This window comes from Theropithecus gelada, chromosome 12 (genome assembly GCF_003255815.1).
Source record: "Theropithecus gelada isolate Dixy chromosome 12, Tgel_1.0, whole genome shotgun sequence".
Classification (NCBI taxonomy): domain Eukaryota; kingdom Metazoa; phylum Chordata; class Mammalia; order Primates; family Cercopithecidae; genus Theropithecus; species Theropithecus gelada.
This window is the reverse complement of record NC_037680.1, coordinates 45,265,815-45,291,022: the sequence shown is the minus strand read 5'-3', so window position 1 is coordinate 45,291,022 and position 25,208 is coordinate 45,265,815. Positions and strand designations below refer to the sequence as shown.

The following is a 25,208-nucleotide window of genomic DNA, read 5'->3' as shown; positions in this document are numbered from 1 at the left end:
ACTCTCAACTGTTCCCCTTGGAAGTAGTTTCGGGGCCTAGCCTCTCTCATTCCCAACCTTTGCCCATGATGGGTCATTTGAGGAAGTACCATAAATTTTCTTCACCCTAAATATTCCATTTTGATAGTGAAGATTGGTTTCCTGAACTTTCCATTCAAACTAGAAATCCACTATCATTTCAAGTCCTTCCATTAGGAAGCTGCTTAGGATATTCCGTCCATAATGACTTAGTTGGGAAGTACAGAATTCCTTATTTCTGAATTGGTAAATGAGGTTTCCAGATGGGCAAGAAGGCATGAAATTTGGGGCACTATCTCCCTCCTAGCCCTTTCCTGTCCAATTTGCTCTTGTTCTCATATCTCTAGCTATCTCTGGCTCACACCTGACCTCACTCTAAGAGCAGCTCTGGTGGTGGGCAGGGGGTATATATGAAGCAACTGCCTCAGAAGATCATTGGCTTAGGATGAAACTGCATTCTGCCCCGAGGCCCTCAGCCTGGGAGCTGGACCTTTGTCTACCACCCTTTCTTTGGATCTTTTATCCTACCATCCCCTAATTTGGGTTGATCTCATTGGTGTTTTGATTGCCTGTCTCTCTGCTTGGAATTGATCTGTATTCCTCATTTCCCAGGCTCTGCTTGACCCCCTCGTAGGCCTGCTGTGCTCTGTTGCCACCCAAATCCAGAGGAAAAAGACATCTAAGTCCTCACTGCTGTTGTCTACCAGATAACTCTGTGACTTCAGGCAAGCAGCTGAACCCACCTTGGACTCAGTCTCTTTCTGTGACACCAGGGGTTATACTGGATCATCTCTAGGGTCTCCTAGAATTCGGAAACTCTAGGAACCAAGGAGCCTCTTCCTTGTCTGTCTCCACCCATCCATCTTTTAGCTGACTGTTTCAAGCTAATAATCATGAATGCAAAGTGCTGTGACTTGCAGGTAAAACTCCATCCATTTCAAAAGAAAAACCTGTAAAGATAATAGCACTTTATTCTTATTTGAACCACATTGTATTGTTGGTTACAGAGTGTGAAGGTAGTATGTTCAGAGTCTTGTTTTATGCCTTTGTAGCTGTGTTGCCAGCATTTGAAGGTAACTCCTCCACATAAGCGGCAGGAAAATGGCCTTTTTTCCCATTCAGAGATCCAAACCACCATCCTTCTTCTTTTTTCTCGTGTATAATCACAATGTCACCTGTGAAAATACACAGACAAATGGGTCTCTGCAATATGAACACATGCCTCAGCCCGATTGATAAGAGTTTTAAGGAGGTTCTGCTTCAAAGAGTTACTTGGTAGTGTCATTTTCTGCACTTGATTCAGATGAAGCCAAATGTATCAAACACCTGTGTATAAAGCAGGCATAATCCAGAGGATACTAAAAAGAGTAAGATAATGAACAACTGAGATAAAATAATTGCTTAAAAACAGGATTGGCCAGGTGTGGTGGCTCACACCTGTAATCCCAGCACTTTGGAGGGCAAGGCGGGCAGATCACAAGGTCAGGAGTTCGAGACCAGCCTGACCAACATGGTGAAACCCCGTCTCTACTAAAAATACAAAAATTAGCTGGGTGTGGTGGCACACGCCTGTAGTCCCAGCCACCCAGGAGGCTGAGGCAGGAGAACCACTTGAACCCGGGAAGTGGAGGTTGCAGTGAGCCAAGATCACACCACTGTACTGCAGCCTGGGCGACACAGCGAGACTCTGTCTCAAAAAAAAAAATCACCTTGGGTCATATATCCTTACGCTGCCTGGCTCACTTTCTATGTAGCTGATAGATTGTCACCAAAGTCTTTCTTGGTGTCCATACTTTGAGGGTTTCACATGCTGGTGTTTATGATACTTTGGCATGTTGGCTGCTATAAGTATGTCTCACCAACAGTGTTTTCCTAAGATCAAGACAATGCCTCTGCATTATACCTGATTTCATAGTCCAAAAGCTTAACTCACAACTTTGCATAGAAATGTAACTCCCCGTTCAACAACTTAGCCAACTTTAATACAACATCAATTTGGAGACAATATTTTTTAAAGCAATGATTCAAATAAAGAGAATTCCATAGCAAATTGGACAAGAAACATGGCTCTTGTCATAAAAGTAGAAAGATCTGCCCCCTTCAGGATCCAAGAGCTTCTTTTTCTTTAGCGTCATTCTGAGGTGATTTTTCAGTCTTCCCTTCACTCTTACTCAGCAATTCTCTTTCTAAGACAAAGGAGACTATTAACTCCTTTTCTGTCTTTTCTTAGTCATAAATCGCTATTCTTAAAGGAGATCATTCTCAGTCTCTAAGTTCTGCCTTTAATGGGTTCTCTCAGGTCAGTAAATTGACATAATCTATTAACAAGAATTCCAACAAATTATTTCAAATTGTATTGCCAGCTTTCCTAAGCCTCCAATGTCGTGTTTCATTGAAAGAAACTACTTAGAATATAAAGTGTAAGCAGGCTTTGCAACCAGCAGAGAACTGAAAACAAGATAATCAATTTATTGTGAATGATATAACTCAAATGCAGCATCCATGGGTTCTAGGTGGCATCTGGGAAGTATGTCTTTTATTCACATAGGAAGAAAAGTAATTGCCTGGGGAGAGATGACTGGCAAATGCTGCAAAGGAAACACCCAATAAATAGCAAATGTGCGGTGTCCTTGTCGTTTGGCTACAAAATGTATCTTGATTTTCCACTGGCTCTGGGAGCCGTGTTCTTGTTTTGGATAATATACTTTCTCCCACAACGTTACTCTTTCTCACTAACCCTTCCGTTTCCAGATCTCTGTCTTAGCACTAACATCCAAACGTGGTTTCTAACTGGACACATAATGAAGGTTGAGGCTGGAGACTTTTTTTTAATAATGTTGTGGTTTATATTATAAAGCCACTACATAACACCTTTCCATGTTAAGTAAAACTCTGTGACACAAAGAAGGGGGTCTTACTCTTTAGACTGGACATAAAAAGCTTTTCTGAGAAGTGAGACCAGCACTAAGCTGGGAGTCAGCTGACCCAGGTTCTAGAATTTGCACTTTCACTAAGTTGAGAGAGGAAGTCACTTCACATTCCTGCATGTCTAGCTTCTAAAAAATAAAAAGGTGGGGTACACCTCTAATCACTTTCCATTACTGACATTCTACCCCAGTGTGCATTGTGATTAGGAGTATGGCTGTGTTTCCAAGTTCAAATCCTGCGCTGCCACAGCCTGTGGCATTAGCCAAAGCACCTAACCTTTCTGTGTGTCAGTCTCCTCTGCTATGAAATGGGAATAACCAATAAAACCCTCCAAGGGTTTCATTAATATTAAATTGGACAATATGCCTGCAACAATGTCTGGCACATAGAAAACAGAATAAGTGTTAGCTATTATCATTATGCGAGCTTTTGTTTTAGATGTGCTTATCTTTCAAGAAGGGTGAACTGATTTGACATGGTAGTAACTCTTAAGGCTGCCACACTAAGACAGGGTTTTATTCATGCTAAGAATCTCAATATGGGAAGGCAATTAAAATATTTGAGAATGATTCTTACCCTTTTCCAAATTCAACTCATCATCTTGCCTGGCTTGAAAAGAATATAAGGCCTTGCAAAGTCTGCTGCTGAGCTGGGCTGCACCAGGGACTGAAATAGATTAAGCTGTAATTACTATGCTGTGTTAGCAGGCAAATGAATATGAGCTGAAGCTCTTTGGTTATTTAACAGTGTGGTGCAGAGTTTCAATATATTAAATTTTTCTCAAAAGGAAAGTTTGTAATTTTACATAATTTCATTCCTTGATTCAAAAACCATTTATGATGCACTTTCTATATGTATGGACTGCATATGTTATATAATCAAAAACTATATTATAATACATGAAATAGTAAGTCTAGAGAAAAACATTGCATGCATGTTTTAGAAAACATTCACCAGTTTTGCCATTCAGATATAAATAGGGGATATTTGGGGCATGTGCATGTTATCATCCCTAGCTGTGTATGGAACTGTTTCTCAAACAATGCAGCGGTGACTCCTTAATACATCGTGTGAACCATAATGTCCTGGTTTTACTGAAGTTCTTTTTTTTTAACCAATTTCTAATTTAAAAAACTAGATAGTCAAGATTATGGTAATTATACTTGAACATGCAGGGACAGTGACATGTGTGTGTATGCTGAAAGATGAAGAGCAGTGTGGTGTGTGGGTGCACGAATGACTGAAGTCAGATGACTGCTAATGGGGGTTTGTAGGCCATGAGTCCAAGCCCTGGCAAACCACCTGGATCACTATGTGTCTCGCAGAGAGGACAGGCTTCTTATGGGAGTTTGGAGGAGGCTATGGAGACAGAGTGACAAAGCTCCTCACAATGGTTTAAGTGTGATTATGTGGATGGCAAATAACAGGCCATTTGAATAAGGTGGATGCCAGCCATCTGATATCTGAGGCAACTTCTCATATTATAAAATACTTTCCCAACCCTCTACTCTTCTTAACTTCTCCCATTTTTACATAAAGCTACAGAGTCTAACAAATTAATCAGTCCCGATGGAAATATAAATTTCCTTAAACAGATACAGGTCAAAGTGGCTCTGAAAATAAAGTTTAAATGTAGCAATGTGCCCTGCCAGTAGGACCCAGGCCAAAAAGATTGTGGGCATGGGATTACCTGGAGTTGAAGAACTTGGATTGCTCTGCCCACCAGAAGATGCTTTGCTCACAATACTCTCTAATCTCTTCATTAAAAAAGGCCGAGATATTTTCACATAGCTATGAGTATGCTCCTGTTCAAATGGTATAAAAAGTCATATTTTATAACACGATTATCATAAACATTCATGAAAATTAACTCTTCTGTAGCTGTTTTCCTCAAGATTTTTTTTTTTTTTTAGACAGAGTCTTGCCCTGTCACCCAGGCTGGAGTGCAGTGGCATGATCACAGCTCACTACAACCTCCACCACCTGGGTTCAAGTGATTCTCCTGCCTCAGCCTCCCTGGTAGCTGGGATTACAGGTGCCCACCACCATGCCTGACTAATTTTTGTATTTTTAATAGAGACAGGTTTCACCATGTCAGCCAGGCTGGTCTGGAACTCCTGACCTCAGGTGATCTGCCTACCTCGGCCTCCTAAAGTGCTGGGATTATAGGCATGAGCCACTGCGCCTGGACTGGAAGTTTTTAAACTGAGGGGTATAAATAATTCAATAGATTTCTAAGCCCTACTGTGTTTCAGTTTTGAGTTGAAGCCTTAATATTTTCAAAATTAAACAATTACTGTACTTTATAGCCTGTGTTTCCAATTCTAACCTGTGTGTCTAGGTCAAATAGTAACATTCATAACATTACTTTTACAAATACAACTTTAGTTGGCTTAATGCAAGTGAAATGATCACAACCCTCTAAATGACTGAGATTGTTTTTGAGCTCTTGAGCCTCTTAGAAAACCGTCCCTTCACAAGATGATTACGGCTCCCCCTTCTGATCAGTAACCACAAGCAATAGCTGCCATGTACGTTCACCTGCTCATCCACTCCTGGAGTGCAGCACTAGGAAAATAGGTGTATGTGAATTTCAGAGCTGTACTGATGCATTATCTGCATTAGGCACCATGTTAAACAGATGAGACTAATACAATTTAATAGAAATTTTACTGTAAAAGCACATCCAAAGGATAAAATTCAGGTATGATGAGCCAGAAGACATTGAAAGTGTTTTTTAGCTCCTCATAGAAGTTTGGTGTACACAGAGTGTATTCGGTTGTGTCTAGCTCTTGTTGTGCTCAAAAGAAATAAAAACATTTATCTTATTAAGTGTATGAATATTAATATCACATAGAATTCCTAATATCTTTTTTGCCCTGATGCTACTTTAAGCCACTCCACCCAGCAGGCCCAATCAAGAACTTACAACCAGTCTCCTTGAATGTTACCTTTTCCCTCCACCTGAAGATGGAGTTACTGCAAGGATGGCTGGGTTGAGGTCTTTGCTCAAGTTCTGCTAACACTGATGACAGTTTGTAGGAGTTTGCTTCCAAAAGGTCTAGTTTCAAATTGTTCTGTGGATACATCATTTGGCCATGTGAGCAAATTTCTAGTAAATGAGGCACAACTGTACAGGAATATCAGAATAACTTTCAAAATAACAAAGGTTAGAAAAGTACGCATTTAACTCATACAGATATTCATAGAAAATGCCGAAGGAAAAAAAAAATGGAATAAACTCTTTAAGCAGTCTAGAGGGTGGTTTTAGTTGTTGAGTGTGTCTCATTCTGTACTCTGGGGGTAAACAGGAAACCTTAGTAATAGTATTTTATGGCAATGAAGAGCTTTTACTCAATTTTCTGCTGAGGGATGAGAAAGGGAATAAGTGTTGATTGTAGAAGGTAGATTTTTGCTGGTCTGTGAAGAAAGTGAGCCATCAGTGCTCAATCTTGTGAACAGAATTGAGTTAACATCAATAGAATCAAATGAAATTGAATGTGAGGTTCGTTTGTTCTTTGAGAAGGTGAAGTCTTATATTACCCACAAAGTTTACAGGAATACTTCTGGAAACTGGGAACAATATTCTAGGGTATTTGAGTATAAAAATACTAAGTCAAACTAAAGATACACTCCTAGTCTCTGTCTGTTCTTGATTTGACCTTGAACTAGAAACTTTATAATTACCCTGTCAGGCTGGGTCCAGCCAAAGTGAATTAAATAACAGAATCTAAGCATTGGAAGGGTCCTGCTTACCCAGCCCCCTCATCACCATTATCCCTCTCTCCCCTACACCTCCAGCATGGGAATTCCTTAACCCTAATATCCCTGCCAGGGTGTCACAACCATGGACAGAAGACATCCAATTGATGGAGAAGGTCTCTAATCGTTGGAGGAATCCACTACATTGTGGTGCAGGCTTACCTAAGACAAAACTAAAAGCTCCCCCATGCCTTCTATTTAGACCTTCACTTGATAGTCTCATAGAGCACATCTAGTTCCTCTTGTATGTGGCCCTCTTTCTGGTATCTAAAGACAGTATTTAATCTAAGTGCCTCCAATTTTCTTAACAATTTCTCCTCTGATATTGCTTGTGAACATTCTTGATTCAAATATGGCACTTCAAGGACCAAGATACAGTGAAATAAGGAAGAATTTAAATAAAAGTTTCCTCATCCTAGAAACCTTCCCTGGGTGACACAAAATCTACCAGTATCACTAGTTTCTGTCTACCCAGATGCAGAGCATGCGTAATGAAATCATGCGGATATTTGGCAGTCATCACTTAAAGGTTCACAGTTGCTCCTTCACCGGATCATAAACACCAGAAGTTCCGGGGTCAGATCCTCTCCCTCCTTTTGTCCTCCACTGTATGCTTCAGGCAAGAGGACCCAGATGACCCTAATACATGTATGCTGGTAATGACAATGACAAAATTCTGTGCAAGGACAGCCAAAGGAATAAATGTATAACCCAATGGCATCATGAAATGCTTTTTATGACTTTATTTTGGCACATGTTATTTGCATTGAATAGTTAACAGTTTGTGCGGTCACAGAAAATGTCCTACAGTCTGTTTTATAATTTCATAAAAATTGTAGCCACAGGTCATTGCAGGTATGTTAGACCTCTGTTCCCAAGTGCACACAATGCAGGCCTTTCTTTTCCTAAGAAGTGTCAGGCTTGTCTCTGCAACAGCACCCTACTCAAGAAAGCCTATCTAAACACTAGGTCAGCGATACCTCACTGCATCTGTCTTCTTTCACCAAAGAACTATTGAAATTGCCAATCTGGGTACAATTATCAGGTACCTACATTCACAAGAAAGTTAGGCTATAAGCAAGAAAAAGAAAACACCCAGATTCCTGTATCCTTCAAAACATTGCTAAAAAATTTATCTCCTTAAATGAGTCTCAGATTAACCCCAGTCCACTCCTGATCTCTAATCACAGCAGAAACCCATATGTTGCACACTGGTGCTATATATCTGTTCATTTTTATTCCTATGTAAAATTCATCAGCTTTTTGTTAACTACCCCTTTCATGTGGGTTCCTCTGAAGTGGCCAAAATGTCCATCAGTCCCCACGAATGTCTTTGGGGCTAGAGTTCACACGCTCAGCACAAAGGCCAGGAGGCCCACCTCCCTGCCTCTTCTACCATCTCCCCACCCCAATTCCCACCCTCAAAGAACTTCGCCTGCAAAGTTGCTCCTGGTTTCCCAAGATTTTGCCTCACACCCCAGACAGCCCTCTTCCCTCTGTGCAGCCACGTCTTTACTTTCTCCTGTTATTCTCTGATAACAGATCAGCAGAGGGATGAATGGAAAATACCGTCTTAATAAAAATTACTAGTTTTTGAGCTCCTCCTGTGAGCATTGTGCTAGCATTTACTAAATAATATTTCACCCTCATAAAAACCCCATGAGGTTAGTACCAATATCCCCATTTTGCAGATGAGAACACTAAAGTTGCCCCAGGTCCCTGTAAACAGCAGAGCTAAATCTAAATACAGGCCTTTCTGAATGCAGATCCTGTATTTCCTGTCACTTTTCTTAACTGGGTTAAAGTGCACATGTTTTCTAGGCCCTTAAAGAATGACTGTTTTAGAGAATACTATTTTAGACACGCTTCCTAGGACACCAAAGCAAACATTTCTAGGTAGTTGGATTTTTCCAGATCCCTCAAATGACTTATGAAGCTGACCTTATAAGCTCTCCCACTAGATTGTTCTATGTCATGAGAAAGGAAAGGCAAACAAGGCCAAGCGGACCAGAAACAAGTATTCTAAAAATAACCCTTTCATCACTAAATCTAGGAAACTGCACTCTGCAAACATTTACCTCATCCATTAACGCTGCTGTGTCTTTCTGGCTCTTTGCATCAGAGAAGGAGGAGTTGCTGGAGTATGTTTTAAGCATTCGTTCCAGGCCTGAAAATGAAATAATGTTCTCAGTCACCTTTCACACTGTCTCAGTGGGACATAGCTGGGAGTCAGTCACTCTCAAAGGAAGCCTAGGAGTGATACCAGTGATTTTTTTTTTTTTTTAAGACGGAGTCTTGCTCTGTCACCCAAGCTAGAGTGCAGTGGCATGATCTTGGCTCACTGCAACCTCTGCCTCCCAGGTTCAAGCAGTTCTCCTCCCTCAGCCTCTTGAGTAGCTGGAATTACAGGTGTGTGCCATCATGTCCAGCTAATTTTTGTACTTTTAGTAGAGACACAGTTTCATCATGTTGGCCAAGCTGGTCTCCAACACCTGACCTTGTGATCCACCCGCCTTGGCTTCCCAAAGTGTTAGGATTATAGGCATGAGCCACAGCACCCAGCCACCAGTAGGATTTCTTAAATGGCTGAGGGAGTCTCTGCAGGTAGTTCTTAATAAATCTGACTGAATGATAAATGAACTGTTCGTTTACCTTTCTCTTCACTTAATGAAATTTGAGAAATGCTGGTGCTTAAAGCATCTTGATTGTTATGTTTCCAGATGAGACTTTGAATTTCTTTCAGTTGACCCATTCTAGTGATTGCTAACATTTACACAATGTTGGCTTCTTCCTCATTATGGTATTCACATCACTAAATATTTTCTATCTTGAATTTGCTCTCTAGTATTCCACTGCAATGAGTTATTGCGATCCATATAAAACAAGCTACTGTGTAGACATCAGATCCACGAATGTGGAGTCATTTTTGTCATCCATGTTGCTTTAGAGCTGCTTCACATTCTAATATGCCTAACTTCTACGTACAGAATTTAATTTGAATGATTTTTACATTGTTTCAAAAGTCAAAAGAAACAAACCAAAAAAATCTTCCAAAACTCTTGTGCACAGCTGGTTTACCATGTTCTAAACCAAACATTATTTCTCATTCTAGCCAATTTCAGAAACACAGTTAAAATGCTACATTTCTGAAAGTAGTAGTATAATACTTATATAGGTTTCATAAATAGACCAAAATGTGATTTTCCTTTTTTTTTTTTTTTGGCTTTCTTCTTCTTTTTTTTTTATTCACACAATTTAAGTTTGATATATGGTTCTTTAAATGAGATGACCCCTGCCAAATAGCAAAAGCAGATTAATCCTAACTCCGAATGAAACCTCTGAGCATAATATGGTCCTTTTTCTGGCCATTCAAAGAGATGGTTACACACCTTCCTTGTCTTTTGAGGCTTTTTCAATGTCTCTCTGCAGTCTCAATAATTTTGGTTTTATTAAAGACTTTCGTCTCTCTTTATCCATTGCACTGTTAGGATCTTCTTCCTTTAGGAAAAAAGAAGGATGTCTAACAAGGGGAAGAAGTAAGAGTTGCTATTCCCTGTTCATACTGAGACTTCCACTGGCTGCATTTAATTTTAACTTTACAAAAAAAAAAAAAATTAAGCAGGATAATCTTCAGTTTTACATACATCGTTCTACCTGTTCTAGACCTGATGAATAAGAAAATACCTCCTTGTTCACAACTTGTAAGTCACATGGCCGAGCACTTTTTAATACAGCAAATTATTCTTTGAGGATGGACCCTTGCTACAGTTATTTCATTTTCTTGATAAATCTATTTGTTGTATACTTACTGCTTCCTTATTTACCTTTGTTCAAGTTAGAGTCCTTTAATGGCCCAAATGTAATATCATGTATGTGCTTCGGGCTATGACTGCCTCAGGAGTGGAAGACATTTTGACTGAGTTCTGTGTTGGCTCAGTACTGGGAAGATGTGAGCTAAAACACATATGCTCTGCCCAGAATGGGTTTATGATTTAGTTAGGCCTTGAAGCGTGACATGAAAGAAACTAGCAATACAAGACCACATGCATTCACGAATGGTACAGACACCACAAGTGGAGGCAGCTGACGGCTTCAAGGAGGCAAGAAGATGTTAACTGTCTAGTCAAGGAAAGATGGCAAAGGGCACTCCAGACAGGAGAAATGACAGGGGCAAAGGGCTGAGGGAGGACTGTGGGAAATGTGTCAGGAACAATAAGGACACCTGTTGCATGAGCAAAAAAATAGTGGAAGAAAAAATTGTTCAGGGAGTTAAGGCTAGATTTTAGGGCTGATGTAGGAATTTTATCACACAGGCTATGAGGAATCATTCATGATAGCTGAGCTTTCACATGCATTATTTCAAGGATTGAATAAAAAAAAGGAATAGGATGGTAGGGTTGGAGTGAGGAGGTTGCTAAACATGAGTGTGGCAGAGGGACAGAAACCTATGGAGAAAGAGGGGAAACTAATGACTCAAGGTGGGAGGGGAGGATGCCAGCTTCTCTGACAAGGAAGGAGAAAAATTAGGATCCCGGCTGAGAGATTACCTTTAGATGGAGCTTCACAAACAAGAAGTGTGAGGATTTAGAGCAAAGGGAATAGCCTCTATAAAAACATATACAGATAAAAATATTTTATTTACATATTTTGCATTGCACATTACAAAAGTTTCTTTACATTCTAGGCCAGGTGCGGTGGTTCCCACCTGTAATCCCAGCACTTTGGGAGGCCAAGGTGGGTGGATTGCTTGAGGTCAGGAGTTCGAGACCAGCCTGGCCAACATGGTGAAACCCTGTGTCTACTAAAAATACAAAAAATTAGCTGGGTGTGGTGGTGTGCACCTGTAATCACAGCTACTTGGGAGGCTGGGGCCGGAGAATCACTTGAACCCAGGAAGCAGAGGTTGCAGTGAGCTGACATTGTGCCACTGCACTCCAACCTGGGCCACAGAGCGAGACTCCATCTCAAAATAATTAAATAAATAAATAAAAGTTTCTTTATATTATTTATTATATGCAACTCCTACAACTCAATGGTTGGTTTTATTTTCCTCATTTTACCCGTGACACAGATAAATAAAAGAAGGCCCAAGCTGACCCCAAATTCTCTACCACCCTTTCACATGTCAGCCTACAGCTGAGGCGCAAGCTGACATCACACCCCCTAGTAAACTCTGACTGAACTGCTAAGATGCCTAACTAAAACCATTAGTCCTTCCCTGTTGAAGGAATGTTAGTCATCACATAGCTCCCGTACCAGTCCAAGGCTTCTCTTGGTTTGTTTGGGGACATCTTTTGCTTAAACATGTATTTCCAGGTATAGATTGTTCCTGGGTCAGTTTCAGGATGGGGTATATTGCCATCATTCAACTCTCACATTTGTCCTTCTCTTCTAAAGATTTGTTAGGAAGAAGGTCAGTACTGGAGGAGGCATATAAAATTATAGATACCATCTTTTGAACGGCATTTATGGTAACCTTACAAGTATTTTCACCAGGTCACCAGCCCTCCAAGTGTTGCACTCAGATTGGTCTCTTTGTTGTCCCTGGTCCATGTAAATTTCGTAACACTGGATAAAAACCAACCTACACTTACAATGACTATAAAGTCAGACACGGGGGTACTTTGCCTTAAAGATGTCAAGAAAATACTATTCACTCATTTTGAGACACAGTCCTTTCTCTTGGACGACAGATACATGGTTGTGAGTTCTGATACAGTGAAGTTTTATAGAAACCAAAAATTTCCCTGAACATGCCAATAAATGAGAAGTCATCGTGGCTGCCTCCTTACACTTTGGTAGAACCCTAGTCAAATTTTCAAGGAGAATAATCTTCATTTTACTGACAAGTTATTTGATAGGGGCATTTTTATTATTCTTTGGAAGAAAATAGTAGATTTATTTTATTGTACATTTTTCCATCTCAGGCCCTGCCTACATTATTTGGAAGGAAAAAAGAGCTTTCCCCATTGTAATCAAATCATTTCCACTTCCATTTCTACCTTGTTTCTGCATTGAACAGACATTGATATTGCTAATATATTTCTCCTTTGCCAGGGTAGGAAAAAAAAGACTCAATAAAAAGTAGCTGGTCATTTGCTGCTCTCTGAAGGGTAGGGAAAGGGAAAGCCAGTCAGGATTTACTGCTGTGCCTGATCTAACCGCCTCTCCCTTCTACCCTCATCTCCTGTTGCCTGATCAGAGGTCTAGGAAGGTCAGCTTTGGCTGTACTTCTAACCCTATGGAGAACATAATCAGTGGGCTTGTTCTCCGTATCAGAGAAGAGTGACACCCCTAATCTGGAGCTTGAAATCCTGAATAAAATATGGCAGAGGACCCAGGGAAACGCTATCAGGAATTCTTTCTGCAGATTTTGGTAATTAATAATCAGTTCCTAGAACACTACAATTAAGAATATCAAGAGGGGAGCAGAGGCCAAAATCTTTGAGGCTTGACCCAGAAGAACAAATAATTTGCCCAAGATAGCAAAGAAGCAACATGCTTAGGCTCTCACCAGGAACACTGACCAGTTTTCAGCCAAAACACTCACAGTAGAATCACTCAAATGCCCTCAAAATAAGCCTCCGGTTATCTGGTCCAAGGTTTTCAAGGGAAGGGACCATGAAAAATACTGACAGTGACTCCCACTTCCTAGAACCCATGCCTTTGGGTGATCTCCCCTCACACCCACCTTTGAGTATGGGCTGTACTTAGTGACTTGCTTCTAACAAATAGAATATGATGAGATGTCACTTCTGAGATTAGCTCACGAAAGATTATAATTTATTGGGCACTCTGGCTCTATCTTGATCACTTATTCTGCGGGGAGCAGGCTGAGACATGGAGAGACCCACGTGGCAAGAAAATGGTATCTCCAACCAACAGCAGTGAGGACCGGAGGCCTGCCAACAGCCCTGTGAGTCAGCTTGGAAGTGAGTCTTCTGCAGGAAGAGCCTGGAGGTGTCTGCAGCCCAGCCTGACACCTTGATTGCAGCCTTGGGAGGGGCTCAGAGACACCTGGCTAAGACAACTGAATTCTTGACCCACAAACTATGAGATAATACATGTTTGTTTTAAGCCATTATTTTGGCAGGGGGAGGCGGTGGCAGGGGGTGGTGATTTGGCGCACAGCAATTTGTGCAGACAATGAATTTAAGCACCACGTGATATACAGTGATTAATTATAGGTCATTGAAACATATCTACCTGGCAATACTTTTATAGAAGACCGAATATGAAGATTCTGTTTAAAACCCTGCTTGACTTTCTTCTAGAAAATACCAAAGACATGTTTCCATCGCCCAGTTTGTAAACTAGAACGCTGGGTGTTTTTATTTATATGGGCTATGAGAAATCATTTTCATTTATAAAACATGGTATTTGCTTTCAATTTTTTCCATATAAGTCCCTCAGTACCTAAGATTCTTCATTAATGTAACTTATTTTTTTCCATTTCATACTTACAAAGTAATCCGTTAACAGGAACTCAGATTTGTTTTCTGTAGATAAAATTGCAGTTTCTTCCATTACAGCCTGGATATCTTTTTCAATGTCAATCTTGCTGATGGCACAGTGAATCTGCGTGTGGCACTGCAATGCCAAGGGGAGCAGAATAAGGTTGTCGAAGAAAGGTTTCTGCCCCTTCTTACCAGGCATACCAGAAATGGAGAGATCATCTCTACTCACTGTGGTCAGGGTTTGGCCAAAAAGAGAAATATGTTGGCTGTACTGGTTTAAGTTATTGCATAAAAGTTGAATTCTTTCCTTCTCCAGCTCCAGAATGCTCTGAAAAGAATGAAAATTGGGGTAAGATCAGCCGGTTGTTATGCAAAACGGAAGTCACTTATCAAATACTGACACACCTGAAGACAGACTGAGCAAAGTCTCATGATTAGCCTCTTGACTATGTCATATCCAAACCACAGTTGGAGGGAGATTTCCAGGAGAGAACTGTGTCTTGGTATCTTAAATCACTCCTTTAAGAGTGATTTAACTCACACACTTTCCCCAGGCTCTTTTGACCCAAAAGGGATATAGGCAGATGCTGTGGGTTACCTAAGTTTACAAGGAAGAGGGAGAAAAGAAGAAATGGAAGCATTTGAGACACATCTATGAATTCTAGGGGAGAATGAAGCCCAGGAAAGCCCATATCCATGTCTTGGAAATGCATTGAGACACTCAATAGTTTTAGAATTGTTTATAGTACATTCCAGGCATTCTGTTAGTCTCTGCAGGGAAGAGAATGACAAGCCACAAATTCTCTGTATAAGGAGATTATTTGACAAGAGAATAATCCCAAAGCCTGACCAATTCATAATTCTACCTAAAATTAGGCCTGGGAGTCAGAGTCCACTGTTTGCAGGTAGGCACATAGCCTCTTTATTTTGTGTGAGATGATAGAAGTTTCATTATTAGACTTACAACTTTTAGGTAGGAAGGGTAAATAACAAAGTGAGAGGAATCACATTTGCCTTGTTAGCTATTAACATTTTAGAGGCCAGGCGCAGTGGCTCACGCCTGTAATCCCAGCACTTTGGGAGACCGAGGTGGGAGGATCACCTGAGGTCAGGAGTTTGAGACCAGCCCAGCCAACATGGTGAAACCTTATCTCTACTAAAAATACAAAAATTAGCCAGGTGTGGTGGCGTGTGCCTATAATCCCAGCTACTCAGGAGGCTGAGGCAGGAGAATCGCTTGAACCCAGGAGGTAGAGGTTGCAGTGAGCCGAGATCACACCACCGCACTCCAGCCTGGGCGAGAAGACTGAAACTCTGTCTCAAAAAAAATTAAATTTAATTAAAAAAAATATATATATATATATATATATACACACACACACATTTTAAAATGTTACTTATTAGATCCCTGCCAATTGAGTTGCTGACTGGTGGTTTTTAGAGAGGGCAGAAAGGTTTAGCAACTAAGCATTGTTATAGAAGACCGGGTCAGGCAGAGTACCAAGGGAGATTCCAAGGCCATATGGGGGCAGCATAAGGCTGCTGGGTATGTGCCCAGGGGAGTCTGGGTTTTAATGGCGATGGCAGGTGTCCAAGACAAAATTCTTCCCATCTTTTTGTGTGTGTGTGTGCATGTGTAAAAACAAGGCCTGGCTAGGCGCAGTAGCTCATGCCTGTAATCTCAGTACTTTGGGAGGCCGAGGCGGATGGACCACCCGAGGTCAGGAGTTCAAGGCCAGCCTGCCCAAAATGGCGAAACCCCATCTCTACTAAAAATACAAAAATTAGCCATGTGTAGTGGCACGTGCCTGTCGTCCCAGCTACTCAGGAGGCTGAGGCAGGAGAATCCCTTGGACCTGAGAGGTGGAGGTTGCAGTGAGCTGAGATCATGCCACTGCACTCCAGCCTGGGCAACAAAGTGAGACTCCATCTCAAAAAAAAAAAAAAGAAAGAAAAGAAAGAGAAAAAACAAGCAAGGCCTGGGCATTCATCCTTTTATCCAGAGAAGGCCAGCTTGGTTGCTCTCATAACCACCATCCCAACTCCTCCATCCCACAGAGATCGCCAGCAATCATCTTTCATGAACAAGGCATTAGGCAAATTGGTGGGTAACACGACCATAGGGAAGAAGAAAGATGGGTATGTCTCAAGGCCCTTGGCAGTGCAAGAGGTGAGAATGGAGAGTCACAAAGATCACTGGGTTCTCCTTGCTCACCTTTTGGCATTCCTACAGGAGCCCACTGGCCTGATCCAGTATGTATTCTTCTATATCCCTGTGTTGTTAATTCATTTATGGTATATGGTGATTAAAATTATTTTAAATTTCTTTATACTTTTAATTATGGTAAAATTTACATAATATGACACACCATTTTATCCACCTTAGGCATCTATTTCAGTGTCATTAAGTGCATTCACATTATTGTGCAACCATCACCATAATTCATCTCTAGAACTTTTTTCATCTTGCAAAAGTAAACTGTACCCATGAAACAACTTATTTCCTACACTCTGCCTACTCTGGCAACCACCATTCTACCTTCTGTCTCTATGAATTTAACTTCTCTTGGTACCTCTTACAAGAGGAATCATACACTACTTGTTCTTTTGCATCTGGCTATTTCACTTAGCATAATGTCTGCAAGGTTCATCCATGTTGTAGGATGTGCCAGAATTCCCTTCCTTTTTGGCTGAATAATATTCCATGGTATGTATATACCACATTTTGATTTTTGGTATATAGTCATTTGAACACTGCTTGTAAATGAAAGTAGTAACAGGTTCAGGCAGTAACTATGAACATCTGTGCCAATCACATGCAACTTTAGATTTTGTACCAAGTGTCCTGACATTTGGATTGGAAGCCTGGAACTTTGCCCCCATGGCAGTCTTCTTAGTTGCCTCTGAAGCTGCCCAATTTTCATACGTCAATGGGAGTCAAATGGATTTGTTTATGCTGGCAGTCCCCTGAGGCTTTCACAAAATTGGAGGCACCAGTCATTTGAATGTGGCTGTCTGCCCTTCTGCCTCCCAGACAAAGGATTAAAGACACAGAACAGCCTATAAAATGTTTTGCTTCTTAAAGGGCAGAATCGATATGCCTCATAAGAAATATGTAAAACAAATTCTGCTCAGTTGTTTGGAACTTTGGTAAGAAGTCCTTACCCTAAAGAAAAAGATCTAGAAAGCAGCTCTTCTGTTTTAGCCTATGAGTAAAAGACAAGAGAAAATAAAAGCCACGTTTTAGAACATATTGCATCCCTAGTGGACAGGTGTTTCTTTACTTTGACAAGTGCTGAACCACTAGCATCAATCTGAGACTAGAATAACCAGTGTCTCTTAGTGACATGGTAATGCTTAACAGATTTTAATTACATTTCAGGGAAATCATTAAAATGATCTATGTTTGTTCATAAAAAGAGAAGGAAATAAATTCCACTGTGCAAAGGAGAGATCCATAACTCATTTAATGATTTGTTGCTTTCTATTATCTTGTTCTTTTTACATAAAATAAGTGGTAGAGAAGCCAGATACTCTGGAGGACCTCAAACTGTCCTCTTGAAGTTCCACAATAGTACATATGAAGAAAGTATGGTCAAGGAGTTATCCAGAAAGATTCAGATTTCAGCAGATTTAGAGCCTGTTTGGGACCCAAGCATCATGACAATTTATGTTCTTCATTCATTCCTTCCAGTTCTCACTGTCCTAGCCTTTGGGCTGGTACTACAGGAAGAGGTCAAAGGGATTTTGTTTTCATTTAAATGACTGTCATAGAACAGATAAAAGAAATATGCTCTTTCTAGAGCAGGAACTCTCAAACTTTAGAATACCTAGACCCCTCTTTATAATCATTCAGAGGCTCTGATTGATTTAGAGGCTCCCAGGTCTAGGGAAGCGCTCAGGAATCTGACTTTTAACAAGCACCCCAGGTGCTCTGAGACATTGTCCTAGGGCCACAAAGGCCCACAAAAAATACATTTTTAAAATCATAATTCTTCCACCCAGAGGTGACTGCTATTAACATATTGATATATTTCAGTCTAGGTATATGTATATGTATGATTTTATCTTCCAGTTGTCTATCAAATTATTCAAATTTGAAATTCTGGTTTTTCCATTTAACCATACATGTGAACAGTTTCCCGTGTCATTAGTCTCTGAAAATACCACTTTAATTATTTCATAATCGTCCATTGTGCAACCGTGTGGTGATTCATTCAGTTATCCCTTTAATGTTGGACATTTGCAATGTTTCCTGACTTTTACTTTTGTTTCAAATAGAAATCTGTGTCTGGTTTGTCAGCTATTTCCTCAAGACAGATTTAGAGAAAGGAAATTACCTTTTTCAACAGAGTCCTAGGAAAGAATGAAGCCCTACTGTCCTGAGGCGTCCATTGTATGTAATGAGTTGTTATTCCTCTCATCTAGAGTGGGACTACTCAAGTGCCATCCTTGGGAGAACTGAGAAAACAGCCACTCGAATCATTTTCTGTGTTCTGGGATTTAGAGGAGGAACACTGGTTGAGAAAGGGAATATTTTTAAGGCTCTTGACACATATCGCAAATGGCTTTTTAAAATACTTCCTTGAGTGAGTGCTTCAGTCCCAAGCATTTGATTCTTTGTAATTCTTGGTAGTATGGCTATTATTGTGAAAAATATAGATTATTTCTATCATCTGAATTGTTTCTTCTTGGAGGGTAGGATGTGGCTAGAACATAGTATGATTGTAAAGTAATAAGACTAATTTTGACATGTGGTTTGTGGAATTGGTTTCATTACTTATGGTCACAGTTGAGGTTTTACAATATTTCTCACAGTATCTAGTACACTGCCTTGCATGTAATTCAATGAATGTTCTCTGAAAGAATTTGTAAATCCACCATGTAGAGTAAAAAGAAAGAAGAGGACACTTTGTAGGACCCTAAAATGAATTCTTACATTCAATTTTTATAGAAGAATGGTGAAAGAATGGAGAAAAAATGAAACTGAGAGACCCTAACTGTCCCATTTCCATTGCTCACACTTATAATAAAATTTCTCTTTGAGTCAATTCAGGCTGTTTTTGTTATATGATTCATGAATCTAACATTTGACTCTTGAATGTCATAAACATATGCAAAATATGGCATTCATAGAGTAATATGTGAGTCAATGACCTGCTGGTATAGACTGAGTATACACAAGCCCAGGAAATACCAACTAAGGGCATCATTATTGAGGGTTCAAGTGAAGCAAGAGTGACTTGACAGAAGTCATCACACGTTTTGTCTAATGGGCTTGAGCTGGCTCTCAGGTGGCAGGAGAGAACTCAGAGGAAGGTGGGGTAAGAGAAGCTGTATGAACTAAAAAGGAGAAGGACTGAAACACTGGTGGCCTCCAGCATAGCGGTAGCAAAAATCCAGGATACAAGAGGGGAGAAAGAAAATGCTCTTCCTCAAGGACATTATGATGAGTAGATATTCCATGTGACTTGGATAAAAAAAGAAAAAAAAAGAAAGAAGGAAGGAAGGAAGGGAGGGAAGGAAGGAAGGAAGGAAGGAAGGAAGGAAGGAAGGAAGGAAGGAAGGAAGGAAGGAAGGAAGGAAGGAAACAAACTAAACTAGGTCTTAAATATTTTGAGAGCTGAAGTTGAAAGATGCCTTTTGAAATGTAAATGAATGTATACCTTGTTACCATCTGGAAGACTGTAAGAAAAGAGATAATTTCCATGATGCTTCAATATAAACTCTAAGAATGCTGAGAAGGGGGAGTAGTGGTTGGAGGGGAAAGATGTAGAGGATCTTATCAGGAGGAAAGGAAACTGAGTAGTAAGAGCTTCTGATAATGAAGATAATCATAGCCTTCCCTAACATATATTGAAGGCAAGCTAGTTATCAGCTACACCAGGTAGGACCCATTTATCTCCCATTGCTGTGATGTAGGCAGAAGGGTGAGGAGGATAGAGACACTGAGGTGAAATATCTTTCTCACAGCCCTTGAAGGGTGGGTGCCTGGAAGATGGAGTGGGAGCAGAAATGTCTCTCCCATCTCCTAACAGGGCCATCCAAGGAAGCTGTCCTCAGTGGAAAGACCACGGCTCCATCAGGAAGTGATGAGGTGAGGTGAGGCAAGATCAGAGCCCAGGTTGCAGAGCCAGATTTCAAATGAATGAAGTTAGAATTTAAATCCCTGACCTTTTCTCATCACCTTCATCTAAAATCTATCTAGCATAAGCAAGGAGAGTACCAGAAGCTTATGTTTAAAGGTGTAAATTAAGGAATTTTTTCTCATTTGTTCCTATTTTTGACCCAAGTTTTCATCTCCTTTAATTTCCCCTTTCTTCTCTAATTCTGCATCTATCCTGCTCTGAGTGGTTGAATTGCAAGAGATGTAAATGCAGCCCTTGGGTTTCCGCCTGCCACATAGCCTTTGCTCTCCCAGTTTTCACTGGAGCAGGAGCATAGCACAGAGGTCCAGGCTGAATCTTGAAACCATCTCAGGCTCATTGCTTCATCTTTCCAGCCTCAATGTCCTCATAATGTCGTGATTAATACAAAACAGAAGCACATGAATGTGCTTAGCACAGCCTAAAAGAGGAGCACTGAGCACCAAGCACTTGTTCCATGCTAGCCATTAGATCATGGCTTTCTCCAATCATATCTGCTTTAAACACTTTTTTTTTTTTTAAATTTAAAACAGGTGGGGAAAAATAAAACCAAAATATGCATGTTCTTACTCTCCAGAATTGATAGTTATTTAATTTGGTCATATTTATGTTGAACCTGGGGTTGTACTGCTTCACCAGGGGCCGTGCATAAGCTGTGTGGCTGTTTCTGGCAGTTCTGTTGTATTCCCACCATGGGCTCCATTTCTGCCACTGAATACATGGACAGTCTATATGTGTAAGTTTACAAACACACACATATAAACTCAGTATAGTTTCCACATGAGTTTAAAAGAATTTTAATTTACACAGATTGTGTAAGTGGTATGTTTCTTTTCTTCAACATCATGTTTGTTGAGGTTAACTCATGTTTAAATATAGTCTTAATTAACTTCATCGATGGATATTAGTTCGCTTTCCAAATGCGAGCATCTTTGAAGAGTAATTCTTCTCTTGATGGGTATGAAGATTGCGTACAGAATTATAAACAATTCTGCAATAAACATTCTTGTGCATCACTCTTGGAATAAAAGTATACATTTTTCTGTAGGATATATGCCTAAAAACTGCTTTAGGGAACTGCTGTGTGGTAAGTACATGCTTATTTTAGTTTCACCAAATATCATTAAATTATTCCCCCTACAGGGTACAGTAATTCTTGTTTCCTAACATCCTTACCAATACTTGATATTGTCAAGTTCTAATTTTTGCCAAATAATCTAGCATTGTTTCATAGGTTTATTGATTATTTTGATTTCTCCTTTTGTGATGGGCTTGCTGACATCTTTTGCCTATTGTTATCAGATAATTTGCCACAATTCCTTCTTTATGTGTCTACTTTTGCCACTGAGATGTACACATCTCAAGCATTGAGATGTTACTTTATTCAATGCTCTGTATCTCCAGTGCCTAACACAATGCCTGACCTCCATAAGCGATCACTGTGTGAGTCATCGCTCATGACTAAAACTAATTTCCAACCACCTAACACTTAATCCTTAATTTACACTTCACTTTGACAGCACTTTTTGAAGTTAGCTGGGTGCTATCCTGTTCACTAAGAATTAGGAACAGAAACTCTGGCCAATGAAATTCAATAAATTGTCACTAGTAATTGTATCCATGGAGAAATTGAAACAATGAGAGGAAAGGTGGTTTGTCTAGAGTCACAATATGTGTGATGCTCATAGCTATGACAGAGGACAGGTCTTGTCACTGTAGATCTGACCTCCATCTTCAAGGTCACACAAAACTCCACAGAAGAAGAAAAAAATGTGAATATATAACTTACCTGGTAGCAGTTCTCTAGTGTGTTTTCCCATTTCAGTCTGGTAGAATAACCCACCATGTTTTTTTGGTAGTAATTTTCATCTTCCTTTTCCAACTTCTCAGTTGATTTTGTCAGTTTATTGAGGAGCTAATGTAAAACATCAATGTCACAGACTCACTAACACATTTTAGAAAGCCCTTTATAATTCCATAGAAAAAATTGTATGTGGCTCAATATGTTTCTTACCTCTCACGTACAGTCATAAACAGTGACTATAGTTGACAAAACCAAAGATCTTTATCAGAAAAAAATGCATGGCCAAACCTGAAGGAAACCCAAGGGCCTTCCAGTATGGTTCCCCCAATCTTACACATTGATGGGCTTGAGACCCTTACATAGGAAGTGATTTGTCTACACTCACACAATCACAGAGAAGGTCAAACAACACAGCTTTTGAGAATTGACAGTACAGGTCAAGACTGCAATTGGCCAATGAATCCCATAGTCTTATCTGGTAAATCCTTCAGGCTCCTGCATTTCTTACCAGGTTAGGTATAGACTTGTGGAATCACACAATTTTTAGAACTAATTTTTAGAATGAGTCTGGCTACTGTTCTATCTAGCAATATTATTTTACTTTGACTATATAAACCCAGAAGTAGAGGTTTGGAATCAAACTTCCAGGATAAGAGTCCTGGTCCTAGCTGCAAACAAGTTACTTAACCTTCCTGAGCCACAGTTTTCTCATACTGGGTTGCTTTGAGAATTCGGGCACATCTTGGGACTCAGAAAACAATACCACAAAAATGAAGGTCTCAGAAGCAGCCTCAGAAGTAAAAGTTTCTCTCTGACCTTCTGTCCTCCTATCTCTCACTCCCGTTCTCCCCGGAGGCTATTGGTAGAAACCAGAATCCCTCTTCCCCAAGGAAGGTCACAGAAACCAGAACCCCTTTTCTCCAAAGCCAGCCATAAAAATCTAAAAATATTACTCCCACTTTTCCACTGCCTTTCTGTGTAAAAACTGGCCATAAAGAAATTATCTGACTTACTTGGTTTGACTGTAGGTCACAAGACCCCTTTTCCAGAGAGGGTCCTGCCCCATCCCCAGCAGGAAGGAAGGCTGCACAGAGAGGCCAAGAAGAGTCTAGAAAAAGGGCCTTACTGGGTTTCCCCATGCAGCCTATTAGCATTAGATTGCACCCCTTTTGTACATAATATTTCTACATTTTGTTAAACCTAAGCATAAACATAGACAAGTTCCCCTGTACCTTTGCATCTTTTTTCTGAAGGCTCCCATGTCACATAAAACTATGATCAAATACATCAGTATGCCTTTTCTCCTATTCATCTGCCTCTTGTCAGTGATTTTTAGCCTAACATCACAGGGCAAAAGGGAAGATTTCCCTTGGCTCTGACATAGGTAACACAGATGAGGCAGATGGCACACTGCCCAACACCTGGCATAGCACTCAAAATTTAGCCAGTATAATTATTGCCAGTGAAATACATGCCCAATGTTCACTGCAAGTTATGGACAGCTTGATAGATGGTTTCCTCTCATACTGCTGCCCAATGATCTGCTCCCTTACAAAGAGCCCCCTCTTGCCTATCACCAAAATTTGTCATTCTCATTACTAAATCTTCTGGAAAATCAGTGTACAGTAATACAAAACTCCCTGGGCCAGGGTAGCTGAAACTGATTCTTAAAATACCCAGACAAGTAATTTCATGTTTCTGAGAAACAAAGAAGTTGGATTGCATGAATTATTCTCCAACTTTATAGATATATTTTTGAAGCATTCAATATCTTTCTTTTCCCTTTTTCTTTTTCTTTTTCTTTTTTTTTGGAGACAGGGTCTGGCTCTGTCACCCAGGCTGGAGTTCAGTGGTATAATCATGGCTCACTGGCTCACTGCAACCTCCCTGTCCTGGGTTCAAGCAATGATCCCATCTCAGCCTCCCAAGTAGCTGGGACCACAGGCATGCACCACCACACCTGGCTAAGTTTTGTATTTTTTTGCAGTGGTGGGGTTTCACCATGTTGCCCAGTCTGGTCTCCAACTCCTCTGCTCAAGCAATCTGTCTACCTCAGCCTCCCAGAGTTTTAGGATTATGAGTGTGGGCCATCGCACCCAGCCAATTCTCCAATTTTACTCTATTTAGAAATGACCTGAAATGCTTGTAAAAATTGCAAATTCCAGAATTCTACAAACAGCAATACTTATTTCATACATCTGTAGGGGGATTAGAAAATCTGAATTTTGACTATATCTCCTCTGATGGTTCTGATGCAAATGGTCTTTAAACCATTCTTTAAAAAGCATCAGGCCGGGCACGATGGCTCAAGCCTGTAATCCCAGCACTTTGGGAGGCCGAAATGGGCGGATCACGAGGTCAGGAGTTCGAGACCATCCTGGCTAACACGGTGAAACCCCGTCTCTACTAAAAATACAAAAATTAGCCGGGCATGGTGGTGGGCACCTGTAGTCCCAGCTACTCGGGAGGCTGAGGCAGGAGAATGGCGTGAACCCGGGAGGCGGAGCTTGTAGTGAGCTGAGATCCGGCCACTGCACGCCAGCCTGGGCGACAGAACGAGACTCCGTCTAAAAAAAAAAAAAAAAAAACATCAAAGACCCCCCTGATTTAGTAGTTTAGGAGTTTCAAGGACAGAGACAAAGGCTGTTAAAATGGACGCTCTCTATTTAAGGATATGTTGACTAACCTTACAATCATGAAAAACATTCATCCAAAATGTTGAATATTAATACTGTTCACTTTTTTTATTCCAATTGATATGTGGGCTATACAGCTGTCCCCCAGCTCTGATGTATGACCTACACAAGACGTATCTGGTTTTTTATCAAGTTGAATGAACCACATCTGCCTGTAGAAATGCAAGCTTGTGAACATTAACCTAGCAACAGTTCAATGCAAGGACTCAGAGAGTCATCGTTATACTCTGCTAAATCACTGTCCTCAGATTCTTACTGAGAATGCTCAGCACTCCAGGAATGAAACTTGAGTTGCTTTTGAGATCACCATTAATATTCATCAGCCTGCACTATAGAGTTGTGGACTAGAATTTTCTGCTCAGCAAATTTATAGCAGGTAGTTCCAAGTATATTTATG

At 40.4% G+C, this 25,208-nt stretch overlaps 1 protein-coding gene across 3 annotated transcripts in view; it reads right to left on the bottom strand.

The window, feature by feature from the left end:
* Positions 1-971: 971 nt before the first annotated feature.
* The window catches only part of NOSTRIN (nitric oxide synthase trafficking), a 62,480-nt gene continuing 38,243 nt past the window's right edge, over positions 972-25,208 (bottom strand). For all 3 annotated transcript variants that reach the window (XM_025404410.1, XM_025404411.1, XM_025404412.1), the window contains 9 exons: positions 22,101-22,226; positions 14,395-14,493; positions 14,173-14,298; positions 10,098-10,206; positions 8,787-8,875; positions 5,898-6,023; positions 4,637-4,751; positions 3,523-3,612; positions 972-1,193 (listed from right to left, as the gene is read on the bottom strand). In XM_025404410.1, coding sequence (XP_025260195.1) covers positions 1,057-1,193; positions 3,523-3,612; positions 4,637-4,751; positions 5,898-6,023; positions 8,787-8,875; positions 10,098-10,206; positions 14,173-14,298; positions 14,395-14,493; positions 22,101-22,226 — 1,017 coding nt within the window. In that variant the 3' untranslated portion in view covers positions 972-1,056. The remainder of the gene's footprint in view (positions 1,194-3,522; positions 3,613-4,636; positions 4,752-5,897; positions 6,024-8,786; positions 8,876-10,097; positions 10,207-14,172; positions 14,299-14,394; positions 14,494-22,100; positions 22,227-25,208) is intronic.